The following is a 20,344-nucleotide window of genomic DNA, read 5'->3' as shown; positions in this document are numbered from 1 at the left end:
TACCTCTAGAACGACATCTACCAAAGATTCTGTCAACAAATAAGCTGGAGAATCCCAAGAGGCCATTTGCACTTGACCAGCAGTTACAATAAGATGCTATTAGAACAATGTGTCCAGGAAGTCCAAATAAACTAGGGTCAAAACTGCCAAAAAGGCACATATGATCCATAAATGCAACATGAGTCAATACCAAAATGTCGCAAATGCACGTTTTATTGGCATAAAAACACATGTTGAGAAACTCAGTATTAAAAATTTATTTTACACTGCGGATGGTGTTGATTATTCAGTTTCCACCATTTGCATATCTGCTAGAGATTATTATTAATAAGAAATCTTCGTTTATGTAAACAAGTTCATAAAACCAAAATATCATGTCAGCACTCATGGGAGGAAATTAACACAAAAAGCAAAGAAAAGGATGCATAAAATACTCAGTGAGAGCATACACAATTCGATAAAAGTATTTCTCAGACTAGAGCTATCTCATCAATCAGTTTGTAATATGGACATTAAGCACTGAGACACTGGGAGATTTAAAGCACCATTTCTCTAAAGCATCGCATCGATGTGAACATAGAGGCTGGGGGAGGTCTCCAAATGTTTCAGCCAACAACTTCCCTCACCCCATACCAGCACAGCGAACCATGAAGGGTCCTGGGAGTTATAGGCTGAAACATCTGAGTGGTCACAAGTGGCCTTCCCCTGATACAGCAGCTGGAGTCAAGGAACAACCTGGCTCATGCTTTCTCCTCTTGACGGGCACTCCCCATTCCAAGGTCCACCCGATGGTTGTCCATGGTTGGAGGAAGAGGCTATGCCCTTGAATTCCAACACAGGTAGGACCTTTCTTCCAGCACCACCAACACCCAGCACTGTGATGCCAAGCAAGCCCAGAAGTAAGACTTCCTTGTAATCTCCATCCTTCGCCATGCATATATGCTCTACAGACAGGGTGGGAACTCACAGCCTTCCCAGTGTTGCTGCTCTCTGGCTCCCACCAGCCCCACCCAACAGGTCCCCTAGACCAGCAGCTTCGAGGAGGGCCATGGGTTGCCCATCCTTGTGTCGGTCCGGCTAAGGATGGCCAAAGCTGTCAACTGCGGTTTCGTTCTGTTTCCCATTTCTCCAGTTTCAAATCTGGTTTGTCTTGAACACTTGAGGAAAGGTTTTGGTTTAGTTTGCATGACAATTCATAAGCATTTAAGTACACTGGTAATACATGTCTGTTACTTTCACCAATATATTATTTATCTGTTTCAAATGATACACATTCTAATTGGAGACCTCCATTGTAAAATTCAGAAAAGTGCAAATATAGAAGGATAATTCAGTTTCAGTTTGGTTATTGGTTTGAAGTGTGAAACTAGATATGTTTATTTAAAATGCAAACCAAATTAATTTCTCCCCATACCTTGTTACATTCACATCGTTGCATGGTGCAAGCATTTCGCTCCTTTTTTGCTGAAAAGTTAGACTAATTAAAATAGCATTATACTTAAAATTTGTAAAAATCTATATCTATGTAAAATCTTTTTGAAGTCCTATCTTTGCTTTTAAGAAGGGTGGTACACACACACACAAGCACACATACACACAAATACTATCAACTGGAAAGAAAATATTAATGTTTGACTCAGGTCCAATGTTTCTAGCTGCCTTTCTGAGAGAATTTCAAACAGAGATAGATGTATAGGTGTCACCAGCTGAAGTTCAGCAGCCTGAACTGTCAAGTTTTGTACATCCTGAGAGAGAAGATAAAGAGGAGGTTCTGATGTAGAGAATGTATTTCAAAAAGCCAGCCAGAAGACCTGCGCGGTGTGCTGATGAAGTGTTGCAACTTTGGCCTGATCAGGGTAAGAGCCGCTTCACACATTTTGTCATTGGTGGTACCCTTAAGATGCTTTAAGATGCAAAACCTATATAGAAAGGATTGGATCCAGGTTAAGTTAAGCTGCAGTTAGATCCCATTGATCTCAGTGGAACTTTACTCTGGGATTCTACCAAAAGTGTATTTGCTGTTTGGCATTCTTGAGGTTGTTCTTTCCTCTGTAGGGGACCGGCCTGGTGTGCACCTAAGACACATTTATTTGAACAGGTGAGCATCTGCATCATGTGGGCACCCCCGCCAGGGAGCCACAGTTGGGCAGAGCTGCCTGCAAGTAGCAGTCTCTGTTGGATCACCCACCCACAATGTGTGAAGCGGGAGAAGGGCCACCGTTCCAAGCACCCCAGCTCATGCATTCATGCCCTCTTTTTCAGGGGAAAGTCGGTCATCCTACCCTATTTCATGCAAACCAAACCATGTGCAAGTTCTAAAGAAATAAAAATCATCCCTCTGCACTAGTTGAAGTAAGATTTCAGGGTACCACGACGACGGATGTCACAAGTCCAGCAGTGGAAGCCGCCTCCCAAGGAGTTGGCATGGCGGATGTTCACTTTGATGGTCGAGATGCCTGCAGGGTTAAAAGCAGAACGAGGAGCTACTGAGAAGTTTGCACTCACACAGAGAGTGCCCAGATGCACAATTCGGTGTGGCAGACCACTCACACGAAGAGTGAAATCAGTATTGTCAACACAGACTGGCTGCTGCTTCCAGGATTTAGGGAGGAATTATCTTTACTCATCAGTGAATTTCAAGGCCTTGAAGAAGGAAGCTTTCAACATTTGAATGGAGAGCATGAAGATGCTAATCCCAAACAGAGACACACATGCAGATTTGGCCTGCCTTTTGTTGAAGCTTATGCATAACTGATATATTCAAATCGCTGTGTGTGTGTGTCCCTTTTTATGGTTTTATTTTCTTGAAACTTATGGTCTTCCTAGTAAACTAGGGCTGAAATTATGTTTACTCTAGTAAGAAAACAGTTGCACTTACAAATTTCACTAATGTAAATATTTCTTGCATAAAAAGATTTGTGTTTCGAATCTATTTATTTGGTGAGCTAGTTGTGTAATTTTGCGTCTGGTTTTTGCTGCCCCTAGTTTGAACTTTTTTTTTTAAATAAAAGGTCATTAAAAAAAATACTCAACCGCCAAATAGGAACATGGTAACAGGGAGCAAGTCTGCTCCTTTGCTCTCCCTCAGGGATGTTCAGCATTTTTCAGCCTGAGGGCTGAATTCCATTTCAGAGAAGATTTCAGGGGCCTTTGCTGTGTGGGGCAAAAGGCAAAAGGGGTGAAGCCAAAATTTCCAGCAGAGGTTTGCTTAAAGCTGTTACCGCTCCTAGCTAGGCCTTAGGACTGATGTGTCAACCTTTTAGAACGGGGGGAAGTTGTACAAAATCCAGGAAACCACCAACCACCCAGGAGTCAGGGGAAAGGAGATAAAGATATGGCCAGCGAGCTGGACTGTGACCCCACGAGGGCTGAATTTCATCCTTAGGCCTGAAGTTCCTCACCCCTGCTCAGGGGGTTCCTCACTCTGAAGATGGGCCTCTGTGCAGCAGAAACATACTGTATGGAGGCCATCTAAGGGTCTAGTGGAGTTCCCAGGCCTCTGTTTGCCACTGCTGTCCTAGGATGCTCCCAAAGTAGGTCCAAGCTCTCCACTTCCCCGCTTTAGATCTGAAGCCCTGAGAATAGCTGCCCCATAACCTTTGCCTGTGCAGTAAGAACTGGTCCTACCAAGGCTTTCAAACAACTTCTGGATTGGAGCTTCATTGGCATCCACCATCACACGTTTTTCATCCAACATCAGGACATTCATGGACAGCCACTTGGAGGACATCCACAGTGGGTGGTCTACATGCAAGAACACGGGATACTCAGCACTCAGGGCCACCAGTTGGGCAATTGAGAACAGAACAAGAGCTGTGCTGGCTCAGACCAAAGCCATGCTGCATCCGGCACTCTACCCATGGGGGCAAACCAGCTACCACAGGATCCCTCCAGCAGGATGGGTGCAAGCCCTCCTGCCCAGCTCCTCAGCAACGGCTGTATGCAGGCGTGTCACCTCTGGTAAAGGAGGTGGACCATAGTCAGCAAGGCTAGGAGCCACTGGCAGCCTCCTCCCTCAAGAATCTGTCCGGTCCCCTTTGGCCATCACCACTTTCCATGGCAACAAATTCCGTAGTCTAACTAGATGCTGCCTCAAGAATTACTTCCTTTTATCTGACTGAAACCTCCCACCAAGCAGCCTCACGAGATGACCCCAGGGTCTAGTCTCCCATCCCCTTTCTCCACCGCATGTCTATTTTAAACACCTCTATCGTGTCCCCCTTGCTCGCCTTATTTCTAAGCTAAACAAAGCTGTTGTAGCTGCTCCTCAAAAGGCACTTGCTCCAGTCCCCTGGTCATTTTCCTTGCCTTTCTCTGCACTTTTTCCAACTCGATAAAGCCCTTTTTCAGGTAAGGCGACCAGAAGTGAGCACAATATTTCAAGTGCAGTCTCACCAAAGTTTTGTACAAGGCATATAAGATTTCGGCAGTTCTATGTTCTATTCCATTCGTAAGGATGCCTAGCGTGGAGTTTGTCTCCTCTGCAGCAGCTGCGCACAACCCTGACATTTCATCAAATGTCCACCAGTACCCCAAGGTCCCTTTCTGAGCTAGCTCAGTCACTGCTAGCTCAGATTCTATCAGTTTATCCATTACAATTTTAATAAATTAAATTTGGTCTTCTAATTCAGAAGAACAATCTTCAAAATGGAAAATGAAAACATACCGTCAGGGATGAGGGGCAATGGAGGGTGAATCACCATCCAACCAGCCTTCCTGAAGAGATCAATCTGAGAGAGTGGAGAATGGGGAAGAAAGATTGTCTAAGCCAGTGATGGCGAACTTTTTAGAGTCCAAGTGCCCAAACTGCAACCCAAAACCTGCTTATTTATCGCAAAGTGCCAACAATGCAATAAAACCTGGATTCTGAGGTTTTAGTTTAGAAAAAACACCTCACAGCCAGTCCAAGCAAATATATATATATCCCTGGCAGTGCACTGACCGGCCATGCAAAAGCTTGCACGAGTCGCAGCTAATGAGTCGAGGCTCGTGACATCATGGCCTGGTGCTGCTACTCCTTTCTGAGCATGTGCATGGCCCCTGTGTGCACTGTTATCCGGTGCTCGGCTGCTGGGGTGATGCTGGGGCGACTTGGCTCGTGTGCTGACAGAGAGGGCTCTGCGTGCCCGCCGTGGCACACATGCCATAGGTTCGCCACCACTGGTCTAAGTGGACGTTTTAAATTTGCACAGACATCTTTCTTAATCAGCTCTAGGTTATCTGTGCTGCTCTTTATACATTCCTTGACTTGTGCTCTCCTTTTACTACATCCACCATTTTTCCTTCATTGACTGGGACCTCCACCCCAATCCAAGTAGCACCTTCAAAGCAGGGGCACAGCACAACATCTTCCCACTTGCTACAATCCTGACAGATCCTGACAGATTTCCTTAGCCGTACTCTTGTTTTAAAACCTGCATGTTAAATGCAAAGAAGTCCGTATGTTTTCCATATGCTTTTTTAATGCTCTTGCAGGTATTTTGAGGTTTGCAGGAGCCGCCCGCTTGTCTAGTTTTCATCACAAGGGGGCATCTTCCATGCTCACATCAGCAGGAACACCAAGTGTCGCCATTCTCTGCCTGCAGTCACAACTATTCCCACTGCCTGAAAATATTCTCTGTAATTCTCCTTTGTGACCTCTGATGTTTAATATTCCCCAGTTAGTTTGCTCCAAGGGATGTTTCCTTTCTGAGAAATAGACGGTGCAAACCTTATTATGCCCCCTGCGTGACGTCTGCTGGGTTTGCAGGTATGACTCACCAAAACCTAAAAATAAGTATTTCTAGGGGTGCATATTTGCCGTAAGACACAGTATATTCTATAGGTTCCTGCAGGTTCTGTCCTCCCTCTTTTTGAGAACTGTATTTATTCCTGAGGTGTTAATGAAGGAGGAATTACGCATCTGTGTTAAGTACACATTCGTGAAAATGTGAATTTGTGCAATTGGGAGAGAACATTAGTTTTTAAAAATCAGACTTTGTCAGCGAACAAATGGGAAATCAGATGACAGCTGACAAGTGTGAACACTGAAGGATCAGGTTTAACAAAATCCATGTGTCCTTGTGCAGCAGCAGACAGATCAACACTTCTATTAGTCCTTATCTACTCCAGTCCTGCTGATAGCTGGAGTAAACAGAGACCAGTTTTAAGGGATTTAAATGTAAAACATCACAACTACTGCACAAAGTTCATTGCCTAAGTCAACCTTGAAAAGCAAGGGCTTAAAGGTTTGGCTTGGTCACCAGAAGAAATCTAGTGACCTATTACAAACACTAAGAAAAAGCATCTGGGATACTTCCCTCAGCACTCAGAATGCAAACATTGGAATAAGGTTTGCAGTTACAGGTTTCAACCCTAAACCTCCCTACACATGGATAGCTAACACCTCAAAAAAGACAATTCCAGCCTAGGTGGACTGCTACCTTCAGGGAGGGAAACCCCCATCTCAGATGCTTGGAAGGAACACACTACATCAGCTCTGTAGCCCAAATTTTCTGACAAGTGCCTAAATCAATGCAAAAGACTCGGAAGGCAAACATGACTGTTAAGTTTAACGTTATGTAATTGTGCTAACGAATATTTAATGTTCTAATGTTCTTGCTTCTTGGTACTTGATCAGAACACTAGAAGGTGGGAGCAGCTCTCTTTGTTACTGACCAGAAGAGAAGCTGAGCATTCAAGACTGGAGTATGAAAATAGCCTGAACTGTACACACACACACACACACACACACACGTGCATGCGCACACTAGGCTACAGCCAAAGGCCACAAGCTATTTCTGCACACATGAGCCTTAGCACATAGAGCCCAAAACCCTACTTTTGTCTGCCTGAAGATCAGGGCTCGCCTGGCAGCATCATTTTATGTGCCAGATCCTGGGAGGTGGCAGCCAGGTGAAGGAGAGCTCTGTGGACCAGGGTCAGCCTTCAGATGTAGTGAAAGATGCTGCCCCGTTGCCACTGTCCAAGCAGGAGCCAACTGCCAGTCCAGGTGGGTTTCCCATGATGTTGCCCTTAGCCTCAGGAAGAAAACACCTGCTGAAGATTCCTTACCTCATTGCATGGGCGGTCTGGGTTGGATAGCACAAGACCTGGACCAATGATGTTAAAAGTGGCATCAATGTGCATCGGATTGGGATCTTTAAAGGAGATGGTGTGCACTCTGTATTCTGGGGCAAGATGTCTTCGCATCCACTCGATACCCAAGTAGTTAGTAACCTGGGGCAGTAAAGAGAAAGCTAAAAATGTTTAGCCTCTTCACAATAAACAACAGCACCTGTGTTTGCCTTAGTGTTGAGCTGAATTCTCTTTCAACCCCCTTTTTCCCCAAACATTTTTTTCAACCATTCTCACTCAATTTGATAGAAAGTCCCTAAATGGCTCGGGGCCAAGGTATCTAAAGGAACGCCTCTTCCCATATGTTCCTACTTGGACCCTGAGGTCGTCATCTGAAGTCCTTCTCAGAATGCCCTCTTGCAAGAAAATAAAGAGGGTGGCAATTAGGGGGCGGGCCTTTTCAGCTGTGGCACCCCAACTTCTTTTATATTTTTATTTATTTTATATTGTTAATTTTAATTTTATATTGTTATTTTTGTATTTTATTGTATTTTATTGTGTTGTAAGCCGCCCCAAGGCTTCGGCAAGGGGTGGCATAGAAATGTTTTAATCAATAAATAAATAAATAAATAAATAAAATAAACTGTGAATCAGCTCCTCATCAAGGAGTGCCTGGTCTCTGCTCTCCATTCCTTTCAGTGCTAGGTGCAAACCTTTTTATTTACCCAACATTCTAATAGTTGAATGATAACATTCCTTACAACTCAATGTTTACTTTGCACTTCTGCTGTATTCATTGTTCTGCTGCTTTGGGCTAACTTGAATGCGGTTGTTGTAAGCCTGCTGTTGTTTCTGTATTATGTACATTCAATTTTAATGTTACTGATTTTGTTATTTGGTTTTTTTTTTTTTTTGTGCTGTTGATTTTTTGACTCTGTGAACCACTGAGAGCCGTTCATGAAAAACTGTTCAAAGGAAAAGATTTCAGAGAAATTCTCCTGGCTGGAGCTTGGGGGCCTGCCCTTCTTACAAGGTGGCGAAGAAGAGGAAGGGCTGCAGAGAGATTGAGAAGCATGCAACAGAAAGAAGGAACTCACAGGCCCTTCGGCCACCTCACAAGGAAAAGGTCAACTTGAAAGCATTAGTAAAATGGTGGACATGCAGACAGCAAAGACCATTAGGAAAGAAATTGTGCTACAAGCTTCACTAATGGGGAGTCCACTTCCAGAAAGGTGCCATCAAACTTTCCTCCCCCTAGAAAAGAATTGGTGAAAAGGTGCCCCCGATTTCTCAGCCAACAAATAGGCTGGGGAAATTTGGGAGGCTATTTGTACACAGCTACAGTTTAGCTTCTGTGCTTAGGATCAAGATACGCCGAATATTACCAGCCGTGGACGGGGTGTGACATTATCCCGAGGCCTTTTGCATGACGCTGCACACAGAGTGATGGAGAAAAACAGGCAGCCCAGGGAGAGCTTTCCTCTCGGTCGTTGCCTGACCTCCGACAGCTATCAAGTAAGAGGGGCGAAGGGAGGCACAAATGGAACGACTGGCTCCACTAGCAAAGCCAGGATTGAGAGTGATGGTAAAGAAGGACATTTTTTTAGCCTTTGCTGAGCAGTTGTCTGGAGTAAGAACTTGGTGGGGAAACTGAAGCATCATTCAGGTTGCTGAGACTGGTCTACACAACTCAGAAAAAATCTGGTCTACTCCAGAAACTGCCAGTCAGGTTCACAGAAATCCAAACTCAGATTTCAGAAATCTGTTGCAGATTTCTGAGATCCCTGATTAGGATTAGGCATGATTCTTATTTACCGAAACACACCCTGCACTTTGCCTCTTGTATGCTGGAAGGAGTGACGGAGCCTTGCTTTGTAATGTAGCAGTTGGAGTGTCTACTCTAAAGTCATGTTGAAACCGTAAAGCTAAACTTTGAGCCCATTAAGGCCTGAAACTTATGGAATAAACACCTCTGATCACCACCTCTCAAGCCTAACCTACCATGCAGGGTTCTTGGGAAGAAGAAAATGGGGAGGGGGGAGGGAGACCTTGTAGACCACCCTGATCTCATGGAAGGAAGGCTGAGTGTTTTGCCATGGTTCTGTTTGGATATTCAGAAACAATTAGCAAATAAATGGGCGAAGAAAAGAGCATTCACTAAATGAGAAAATGAAAATAGTACAGCAAAAAAGCAACACAATAATATAGAATCAAGGCAGCATGGAGGAATGGCAAGCAAGATTTGGCATACAAAGCAAGATTGTTATGCTCAAGCCACTTCAGCTGCGGGGAGACACTTTCTACAGGAAGTGCCCCCTGGGACATGGGCCTGGCTTGCATGTGGCGCCTTCTATGGTCCAGGTCTGTGCTCTGACTCAACTTGCTGGTGGTCTCTCAGAATTCATATTCTGTCTAGGGCGTGTGTGTGACACTGATAGATCCAGGGATCACATCTGTGACTTTGCCGTTGCAACAGCCTCGGTCAGTAAGTCTATGATGGCCAAGGCCAGCATAATTAACCCTGTGATCATCTCAATACACCCTAATTTGCAAAGTAGGAGGCTGATCTAGATGACCTCTTCCCGACCCATGCTATCTTGAAAAGTGAACCAAGCAGGTGGCCAACCTTGAGAAAGCAAAGACAAGAAACCTTGCAGGCTGCAGCTGTGGATTGCAGGAACTGCTGTAAACTACCTAGAGAATGCTGGTCATTGTGCTGCACAGAAGTTACATAATTAAATGTTGTTATTATTCTAGGAGGGAGAAACCAAAAGTTGCTTTAGGCACAGAAGGGACAAATGAATCAGCTAGATGCCTCAGAATCCAATGGTTTTCCAGTGATTTCCACTACAGTGAAATTAAATTTTACCAAGAAATTAAACAAACAAGCAAGCAAACACTGGCTTAGATCTATACATGTAGACAATTCAGCTGGGGTGGGGGGCAGGGAAAGACTCATCTATTCACCTGGCTTCTTTGAACAAAGATGTCTCTTCCAGCCCTTATGAAGTCAGCGGCATCAAAGCATGGCTCAAATTCGGTTGTGACAAATTTGCCCTGAGCTGCCAGCTTATGCCGGTCTTCCACAGTGCGGATGGGGTAGTCCTGGTTTAAGAAAGACGGAACATTCTCACATGCCACTTGACCTACTAGCTGAAACTGAAGAAATGTGGTTTTGGTTGCTGCTGAAAGAAAGCTGGTGTGCACAGAAGCAGAGAGAGAACTTTGCCCCACATCCTTCATGTCTGAATACAAGCTCTTCTTGGAACTCAGAACTCTTGGACAAGTCAGCTGGCGTAAGTCTGAGTTTCCCTCCCCATCTGTAAAACCTTGTTGAGAAGTTGGAGATTTGGGCTGTAAAGTAGGGGCATCGCTTGTCCTTCTGCACTGTGCCAGAGCTGAATAACCACTGACTTTGTTTCTGGAGGCTGCTGCTCTATCCCCTTCACCCCAAGAATGCTTTACTGTGCAACCTGGCCTCATTCTGCAAAAAGTATGGTCCAATACCAAATGCCTAAAGGATAATACCTGGTCATAAAGTTCATCGGCCATCGTGGGCTTCGGTGCAGTTGTCCATTTGGCTCCCTGGCGAAAATACTCTTTAATGATAGGCCTGTATGCTCTGTATTCGAAGAAACGAGCACGCCAAGCCATCGGAGCTTCAATTATTTCATTCCCAATGACCAGCAAAATGTCTCTTGGCATCGCTGCATACATTCCTATCAGAAAACAACCAAAACACACACAATACAACCCCATTATTCCATTCATGGCATCCTTGTAACTGAATCATGATTGGCATTATTAATAGAAACAGTGTGTTAGCACTAGTACATATGTTACTGTGAATGTCCATAATGTTAGTGAATGTTGACAACACCCATCAAATTTCGTAAAGGCCACATTTGTTGGCATGGACTTGAAACATGAGGGAACAGATAGTTCAGGCACTGATGCAATTCTTTGGGATTCTTATCTAAATGCAAACATTCACCATGTTTGAGATTCATTACCTTAACATGCATGGCTATTTCACTGCATTTACAGTGTTCAACGAAGGGGTTTTTTAAATGAAAAGAAGTGTAATTGCAGAAATCCCCCCCACCCCCCGCTTTAAACCAGATGCAAGGGAAAAACAGAGACGATCTGCAAGAAGCCACATACGGAGCCAGAAGTGTCTGGTGCAGCCACACACTTTCATCTCTTCCTTGCCTCTCCAATCTTTCCATCCCCACCTCTTCCTCGCTACCCAGCAAGCTGTCGAGGGAAGTAAGGGTCATTTTTACCAAAGGCCGAACTGAACGGTTATGGTGGGCCACATCCACGGACAGCCTGCAGACCTTGGGCTGAAGGGCCATCAGATGCCCCACTCTGATTTAAAACTGAACATTATTAAAATTTAAGCTTTTCATCTGCTTTTGTTATTAATACCAGCTCCCCACCCCCATCTGAGAACCACTGACCAGAAGTGGGGTGGGGGAAATTAAATCTAATCATTATTCCTTGTTGGCAAACAAGACAGGCTAAGTATGTTTATTGTATGGCTTAGGAGAATGGTAACCAAGTCCCAACACTCAAAACTAAATTCAGTCCCTGGCATTTCTCTAACATCCCATTCCAAATTGCAAAGATTCCTAGGCATGGTGATGAAATGCATTTGAAAAGCTGCAAACAAGACCAGGAAAAGTTAGCATTGTTCAAAGTTACGCATCCATGAACAAGAATGCTATGCAAAATCAGTTTTCTCAATATTCAAGACTAACTTTGATCACTTTTTGACATATGGTTGGACTTCTTTGGAGCAGCGTAGCTTTAGATCTGAGTGCCTTTCAGATTCCACAGATAGATGGATTTATCCAAATTAACACTATCGGTGGAAGCAAAAAATGACAAAACTGTACTTGGGACACATCTTGAGAAAGCAAGACTCACTGGAGAAGATATTCATGCTAGGAAAAGTTGCAGGCAAGAGCAGAAGGGGAAGGCCAAATGGGCAATAAAGGAGGCCTCGCCCTTGAGTTTGCAATTGCTGAGCAGCTACCAAGGACAGGGCATTCTGCGGGGTGTTCATTCCCAGCATTAAGTTGGCGATAACTTGACAGCAAGTAAGAACAACAGCACAAAGCTCTTGGATTGGATCCCGATTTTAGACAGACTTAGAGTAGACTACTGAAATCAGTGGGTCTACTCCTGCAAGTATGCCTACATCTGGACTTAACAGTGATGCCCACCTTACTTTCTCCTCCCCAACCCACCAGGTAAAACCACCTGCCTTGTGTAGGACCAATCTAAGTCTTGGTCACATCAGGAGAGGGTTTTTTTAAAAAAATAAAATTAATCCTTTGTATATGCTGAGAAGTTTATCATGAGAATTTAACCCCAAGTGTGTGGTCAGAGGGCAGGGTCTTCATCGCCAGCCACAATCCTAAGAAAATCCTTTCCTGCTTCTAATTCACCTCTCAGAGAAGCAAGCGAGGGAAAGGGGGCTATCACAGGCCACCTCTGGACTTGGCTCCTAGTTCTCCCTTCCCTGGCTCCTCTCTCAGGTGTGTCTCTTTAACCCATCCCCTTCTTCCCTCAATAGTTTTTGTCAGATGGATCACTAGGTTGTCTTAATAAAGTAGCCCTCCCAATCTGGTATGCTTTTGGTAGACTACAGCCCCCATAATCCCCCAGTCAAAGAGCACCCCGACACATTCGGGGGGTACCATTCAGGGAAGGGTGGTATAAAAGGGTCAGGTTTGTGATGCAGTGGCTTGCACTTTATGAGAGCTCAAATGGCTAAAAAAGAGAGGTATAAATTGAGGAGCTAATTTAAATAAGCATGAATAATAAGGACAAAAAGAATACTAAATCCAGCTCCCGTGTTCTAAGCTGTTCAACAACTACCAGTGGATTCGAAGTCTGGTGTTTTGTATCTGGTTGACCAATCCAGGGGTTCAGGTCTCTTCACAGTCACTCCTTCCATTTTCAAAATATTGCACATCTCTTCAATTTCAGCAATAGCTTTCTTCACATGTTCCATAGGAAAATTCTGTCCTCCATACTTCTGATAAAATCCCCAATACTTCTCATAGGTATTGGCCTGGAAATCAAAACATGGGAAGAGATGAACAAGGTTGCTTATTCGTGTTGCACTGAATTACTTCTGATTCTAAGTACCATTTTGAATGTTGTTTAGTTGTAAAGTCGTGCCCAACCCATCATGACCCCATGGACAACATTCCTCCAGGCCTTCCTGTCCTCCACCATCCCCTGGAGTCCACTTAAGCTCACGCTGACTGCTTCAGTGACTCCATCCAGCCACCTCATCCTCTGCCGCCCCCTTCTCCTTTTGCCTTCAGTCGTTCCCAGCATCAGGGGCTTCTCCAATGACTTGTTCCTTCTCATTAGGTGGCCAAAGTATTCCAAAGTATCATTAGCTGAATAATAATAGTCGATTTTTTCAAGGCAGCAATGGAGTGCAGATGGTAACTGTGTTGGATTAGGACTTTCATCGCTACTCACTATGAAGCAGGGGACTTTTCACTGAGAGAAATACCCACTGATAAAGAAACAAGACATCTGCCCTGGATAAAGTTGCAGTAAACATAGATGTACACATCAAGTTCTGTGACCGGATTCCAGCCTGGCACCAGTTTTCCATATCAAAACTTGTGTTGAAATATCCAGCTCAGTGAGCGACGGAGCGACCAGCCCTCTTGGAATTGCTGCTTCTAGAACAGCCCACATCCTGAAACCTCTTTGTTTGACAGCAGACCTCTGGAAACATCTGCCTCGTGCCCTGCCTCACAGATTCCCCACCCCACCCTGACCCACTGCTGCCCTGCTAGTTCAGCAAGTTCACCTGTCAAGGTTGTCCTTCACATATCAAGAATCACATTTAAATACACTTTTTAAAACCATTTCGACTGCACGAGCAATACAACTCTCATTGAAAATGGACCGCTGAAAACAATCCCAACTGCACCCAACCAGTAGAAGGAGCAGATGTCTGCATTATGCAGCTCCCCTCCCAGATAAACAGACATTGGGCAAAAGCGATTAAGTCTCCTCTAATACCGTCCTCAAGAGGAAAGGGGCATTGTGAAGGACCACCGTTTGGGGATGCTGCCAAAACACAGTGGAAGTCTTTTGCCGCCGAGAGGGAAGGCTTACCTTGACCTCAACAGAAAAAGGAGGAACACAGGCATTTTCGGCTCTCCCCACAATGACTTCCTCAAGTGGGTCCCATTCGTTGTAGGAGCAGACGGGGCAATCTTCGGGAACAGGGTCTGGGGCCTTGTGATTGTCATCAGCAACAGCGCAGGCCGTCTGGGAGGCCGCAGCCGCGTGGGTGCTCTGGTAAGTTCGCTGCACCCATCCTGGGAAGACTCGAGTGAGCTTTCATGTACAGAAACACAAAAATAACAGAGGAAAGGTCACACTTGTGCCAGCCAGCACAGACTACTTGCCACCCGTACTTGAAACTTTAAGGAGTTCTGCCAGAGGAAGAGCCAAGTGACTGGTCCTCATGATCTCAGCAACAAACCCTGCCCCAAATTTCCACCCTGACAAGAGCACATCAGCAGACTTCTTCTAGGAAGAAATGTTATATTTTCACCTTCTTGTTAGCCTTGGATATTTGAAAAGGAAGATAACTCTCCTTCTTTCATATAAATGTGGGGGTGTCTGCGAGCAAATTCTTGAATCACTTGTTCACTCCTCATGCAGGTGCTCTATCTGCACCAGCAGGACAATGTGCAGATTCATGGTTCCCCTTCTAGCAGGGAAATCCTATTAGGCGTACCTATGTGCACAAAAGGAGTTATTTGCACAGATGCATCAGCACACAGCTGGGTACTGCTCCAAAAAGCACCCTTAATGCAGGAGACCAGCATGGCACCTGTTCCAATTCCCAAGAATAGCAGCGAGTCATGCAAGTTGAAGGCTAGAGCCATCAACAGGCCTAGGGAATATTTTATCCGGTTCAGAGACCCCCAGAGAAAGGGCTGCACCTGTACTCAGCACTAGGCCAAAAAGATGGAGAATCCTGCCTTGCCATTCCAGAGACACACACTCATGTGTGTAGCCCACCCTCTGCTTGGTTCCTCCCACCAGTGGAAGTAGCTAAACCTGCCTTCCTCAAACTCCTCTCCTTCAGATGCGTCTCCCAGCATGCCCCAACTAGCTATTTGCATTTGTGGGGGTTAGGGGCTCGGGTCCCCCGTGAAAGTGGAAAAATGAAAATATCTCTAGCTTTCCCTTCCCCACCCACACTCACCAGTGGCTCCTCTTTGCAGCAGGGAAATGCTGGAGAGATTTCCCTCTAAGGATAGCCAGGGCACGCTTTGCAAGTCGCCCTCTCTCCCCTGTCATCTCCCCACCTCTGGCGATGACGATTTTCCTCAGTAATTTAGAAAAGGAATAGGCTGCATGGCAGTTTGTTTGTAAGTACGGGTTGTTGATAACTTGGCCATTCGTAATGCGGGGACTGCCTGTACTGTATTTCTACTTCAGTTATAATAAGGATTTCCAAATGCCCTTCTGTACACATAAACTGCCACAAGCAAATTGGAGGCAAATCAACTGCCCCTCATTGTGCATGTACTTCAGAAGCGGCCACCCCAGCTTTGTGGAGTGCAAAATCTTGCTCACCAAACTGGGAACAGAAGACTCTGTTCCTCCCTGCTGCTTGATGGGAAAGGCAACTTTCAGAAAGAGAGAGCAGAGGCATGGAAGCCATGCCAGCCACCTTAAATCACCAGAAAGCATTCCCTGGACCACGTCCAGAGATCAAAGGGTTCACTCCATGAACTGGCCAGCAGCACTAAGAATCTGACACCCAAATTAGTCAACAAATATATCTACTGTAAGAAAATCTCGCTCAGGATGTGCACTTCGCAAGAAAAGATTGCTCGTGAAGCTGAGTCTGTCTCTTCCATGGCAGTGCGGAAAATACACTGCCCTCACATTAAAAAAGAAAAAGATAAGAATATACACACATGCATACTTTGAAGTGGAGGGAGCAAACCAAATTGCTGGACAAGGCTTAGCTATCCAGTGGCCAAAGTTCCCACTGGTGAGAATAAAGAGTGTCTCCCTTGGTATCTAATAAATGTCTCTGTTTGGAAAAATAGCACTGCAAAGGCTGCGGCTTTTTTTAATGAGTTCTTGGAAATATTGCTCTTTTCTCAAGTTGCAGTTGCTCCCTCTCGGCTCTTTCCACAACTGTAACAAGAGACAGAAAATACCAAGTGGCATTTCTGATCCTGCTAACTAACACAAGACATGATTTACTTCAGTCTTCCCAACCTGATGCACTGTGGATGTGCTGGACTGCAGTCCCCAGCATCCCCAGACTGGCTGGGAATGATGGGAGTTGTAGTCCAACGTGTCTGGAGACATGAGGTTGAGGCAGGCTTAATCTTCCAGGGCACAAGCCCTATTGAAATATTCAACAGCACTACATTATTTATTATATTTTTATAATTTAAAATTTATAATATAATTTATTATATTATATTTATTATAGTAAAAGCTTTTATAACCCATCTACCACTAGCATCTTGGGACCAACATGGTCCATGTGCGCTGGTACATCATGATTTCATTGGAGCTCATGCAGAAGGATTCCCCATGGATACACTAACATTATATGCCTCTTCAACACTCTTTTCTTCCTACAGTAGAACTGGGGTTCTAACCTTTCCCAGTTGGCAAGTTACTCCATAAAGTCCTTCATCCTTTAGGTTGCCTCTTCTTGCACCTTCTCCAGCTGAAAAAAAGTCCTTGTTTTGAGTGGCAGTGACCATCAAAGTCCTGCAGTCTAAACTAAGCACTGGCTGTGTTAGCTGGGGCTGATGGGACTTTCAGTCCCCACATGCAATGCTGAGCTGCAGCTGATATTGGTCCAAGGGTTCTGGCTTAACCAGAAAGGGGATGGCCCAGGAGGGCAATTCCCCCAACTCCACATTCCAAGCCCCCGAACAGAAGGTGCCTGCAGTTGTTCCACATCAGCTGTTGGGAAAGACCAGACAGCAGCACTGCAGATGAGCAAACAAGCCCGATCCTGTTAATAATCAACATTCCCGACCCCATATGGGTGGAGGGGGAGCCTGCAGGCCTGCTGGCTCAGCAGAAGGCGGGCGGGCAGGCGGAGGAGAGAGGCTCCTCTGCACAGGGTGCCAGGGAAGCTGGAAACAGGAGGCTTAGCAGAGCCCAGGAGACCAGAAGTGGTCAATCGGCCGGGAGAGACATTATTGGTGTCCCTTCTCCAGCCTTTCCCCGGGCAGAGGGTGCCTGACAAAAAACCCCTGATGCAGTGAATTTGCTGATTTTCTCCTGGCAGTCATTGTCTGGATAAGGACAAGTTCACACAGAATTTGCTCACTGGATGTCAGCCTAAGAAAACAAAGATGTCAATGTCCAAGGCAAGCCATGGGACTTGAAACGCTCCAGGCATGTGAGGGCAAGCTTCATTACCCAGCAGAGAAGGAATGCACTCCCCACATGCTCTATGGAACACCACGCTTGGCTGCAATTATGTCCTGTTGACGAGGCAGTCTCTCCATGCAAACGGAAGAGAGGCCTGGCCATAGCATATGTCCGGAAGTACACTCAGGGCTGAGTGCAGGCTCAGCACCCAGCAAGCTCAAGAGCAGGGACACGGGCTAGGGAAGACGGAGAGGGGCTCAAGACCTCTCCACACTCCTGGCATTATATCAATCTTCAGAACGGCTCTGCCACTTGCAGACCCTCAGATGCAGCACCCCATCTAGCCCACCCGTATAGTCACCGCTCTGAGATGCCAGTTAGACATTTCACACACACCCTTACTAAAACCAAGTGAGAGGTTCTAGAAAAATAAAAATTGTTTTTGAAGATCAACATATGACTTTGCAGAGTTACAGACCCACAAGCTAGATGGGTCTTGCAGGATGGAAATTGGGGGGGGGGGGGGCTGGCACAAGGATTATGCAGTATGGGTTAATCCCAAATATCACATCCCTCTTTTTAGGTGTTGCAAACCGTTTTTAATGCTTTAATGTTTTTACTGTTTTTAATGTTCTATAGTTGTAAAGTGTTGCTGTTTTAAATTTATGTACAGTTAGCAAATAGAGCATTATAGGAGTGTGACGAATAAAGACCCCCTCTGACACACTCAGCAGATACACCCCCCCCCCCTCAGTTCCTGCATATGCAGTTTCCACACTCCAACAGCACCCCTGCGGCATGTCTGGGTGCATGAAGCAAGCACACCCTGCACCCACTGTCCTTCATCCACCCACCCACAATACGGAGAATCTCCCCAGATTCAGCCAGTGAAACAGTGAGAGGAAGCACTTCATTCCACCTTTAAACCAGCCTCATCCAATCTGGCTCCCTCCAGGGATTTAGGAGTGCAACTGCCAGCATCCTGGATGGTGCCTCATGTTGGCTGGGGCTGATGGGAGTTGGAGTTGAAGACATCTGAAGGGCCCGGGTTGCTGGGGGGACCAGGAGCTGCATTTTGTGTGCGATGGAATCGCTAACCCGCAGAAGAGGACTTTGCCAATACAACACGGAGTTTGAAGGCCTGACCTCCCGCACCTGAGGCCGCCCAGATGTTGGATGGTCCAGCCTCTCCCAACCTGTGGCCGCCCAGATGTTGGATGGTCCAGCCTCTCCCAACCTGAGGCCGCCCAGATGTTGGATGGTCCAGCCTCCCCCAACCAGTGGCCCTCCAGACATTAGGTACCACAATTCCCATCGTCGCCAGCCAGCTTGGCCAACGGCAGGGAAGGTGGGGAGTGTCGTCCCGAACACCCGGAGGGGCTGCCCCAAGAGGTACGACCCTCCAGCGCGGCAGTGCAGCCCTGCCCCGGGCGAAGCGCCCTCGCGGCTGCCCGGGCGGAGGCGGACGGGGACCAGCTCGGCGCGGCCGGGCAGTCCCGCTCCCCGGCCGGCCCCTCGCCGCCCGCGCCCGCGCCGCCTCCCCGGCCCCTCCAGCCACCCGCCGCCTCCCGCCCCGCGGAGGGGCCGCGCCTACTCTGGACCCGATGTAGTGCACGGCTTCGGCCCCCCGGCTCCCTCCGCGCAGGCAGCGGACGCGCAGCATCTCTTCGCCGGCCCGGAATGACTGATCCGCTCGAGCCCCGCCGCGCCGACCGAGCGCGACCGCAGCCGAAGCGATGCATGCCGAGCCCGCGCGCGGCGCCCTTTATGCGGGTTCCCGGCCGCGATCGCCATTGGCTCCCCGGGGCGGCGGGGCGGGGACCCGACGGGGGCCCTGAATTAGGCAGGCGCCTCCGTTACCTTTTATAGCCGGAGGGGCTCTCCGGGCGGGGTGGGGCCCTGGCCAGCGTCTCGGGCCGAAGATGCATGCGAGGAGACACCCCCCCCCCCCGGGCGGGAGACCCGGCCTCTGCACTCGGGGCCGGCCGTCTCTGGGGGCCTCCAACCTGCTGGTCCAGGGGGGCTGGAGACGCCTCAGGGGCTTCATCTCCTCGGATCTTTCTGCCTGCGTTCCCCCCACCCAGAAATCGAGTACCTTCCTCTCCCTTTGCCCCCTTTTTACACCGAGGGGTGGCCTTTGGAGATGGGTCCCCTTACAGATTTCAGACCATATATAAAGTAGCACATACACACTTATTTGTTATATAATTACAGTATTAACACTTTTTTTTTAAATCTGAATTTTGCACCAAGAAAACCTGAAATCAGTAACAATTCCACAGCTGTGTTTTCTTTTTAATCTTTTGCAATATTCCATTTCAGTCATTAATTAATTTCAAGAGTATAATTTCCATGACTTATCCTGCTTTTCCTAGTCATGGTGTTGGGGTACAAATGAAATGTCAGTTAAATACTGAAAAGGAGTAAAAAAAAAAAAAAAACCAATTACACAGTGTCATGTAGCATACAAGGCAAAGATGGGGTCTGAGCTCCAAGACACCAAAGTGCTCCTCTGAAAGGCGGCTTTGGAGAACAACACTTTAGTTCGCATGGCAGACATGTCCCAGTTCAACTAAACCAGGGGCTGGCAACCTTAAACACGCAAAGAACCATTTGGACCCATTTCCCACAGAAAATAAAACACCAGGAGCCACAAAACCCTTTTGACATCTAAAATGAAGATAACATTTTATATATCGTTTTTTTACCTTTATGCTATGTATAAAAAAACTATAGTGTGTTGCATTTATGAAATCAATGAATGATTCTTTTATATAATCTCCGTCTGTGAAAGGCTTCCCGTGCCTGACTATTTCCTACTTCATATGCTACAAAACTAGCGTATGTAATTGAATTTGCAGACTTAACCCAC

General features: G+C 46.4%; 1 protein-coding gene across 1 annotated transcript; it reads right to left on the bottom strand.

The window, feature by feature from the left end:
- Window positions 1–211: 211 nt before the first annotated feature.
- GATM (glycine amidinotransferase) lies at window positions 212–19,197 on the bottom strand. Its single transcript, XM_044438821.1, has 9 exons — window positions 19,067–19,197; window positions 14,215–14,439; window positions 12,946–13,141; window positions 10,585–10,775; window positions 10,024–10,161; window positions 7,054–7,218; window positions 4,667–4,730; window positions 3,628–3,744; window positions 212–2,456 (listed from the first exon to the last, which is right to left on the bottom strand). The coding sequence occupies exons 1-9, from the start codon at window positions 19,133–19,135 to the stop codon at window positions 2,344–2,346; spliced, it is 1,278 nt and encodes a 425-aa protein (XP_044294756.1). The 5' UTR covers window positions 19,136–19,197; the 3' UTR covers window positions 212–2,343.
- Window positions 19,198–20,344: the final 1,147 nt, after the last annotated feature.

The sequence above is a fragment of the Varanus komodoensis genome, unplaced genomic scaffold (assembly GCF_004798865.1).
Source record: "Varanus komodoensis strain SLA01 unplaced genomic scaffold, ASM479886v1 scaffold33, whole genome shotgun sequence".
NCBI classification, from domain to species: Eukaryota; Metazoa; Chordata; class Lepidosauria; order Squamata; family Varanidae; genus Varanus; species Varanus komodoensis.
This window is presented reverse-complemented; position numbering and strand designations above follow the sequence as displayed.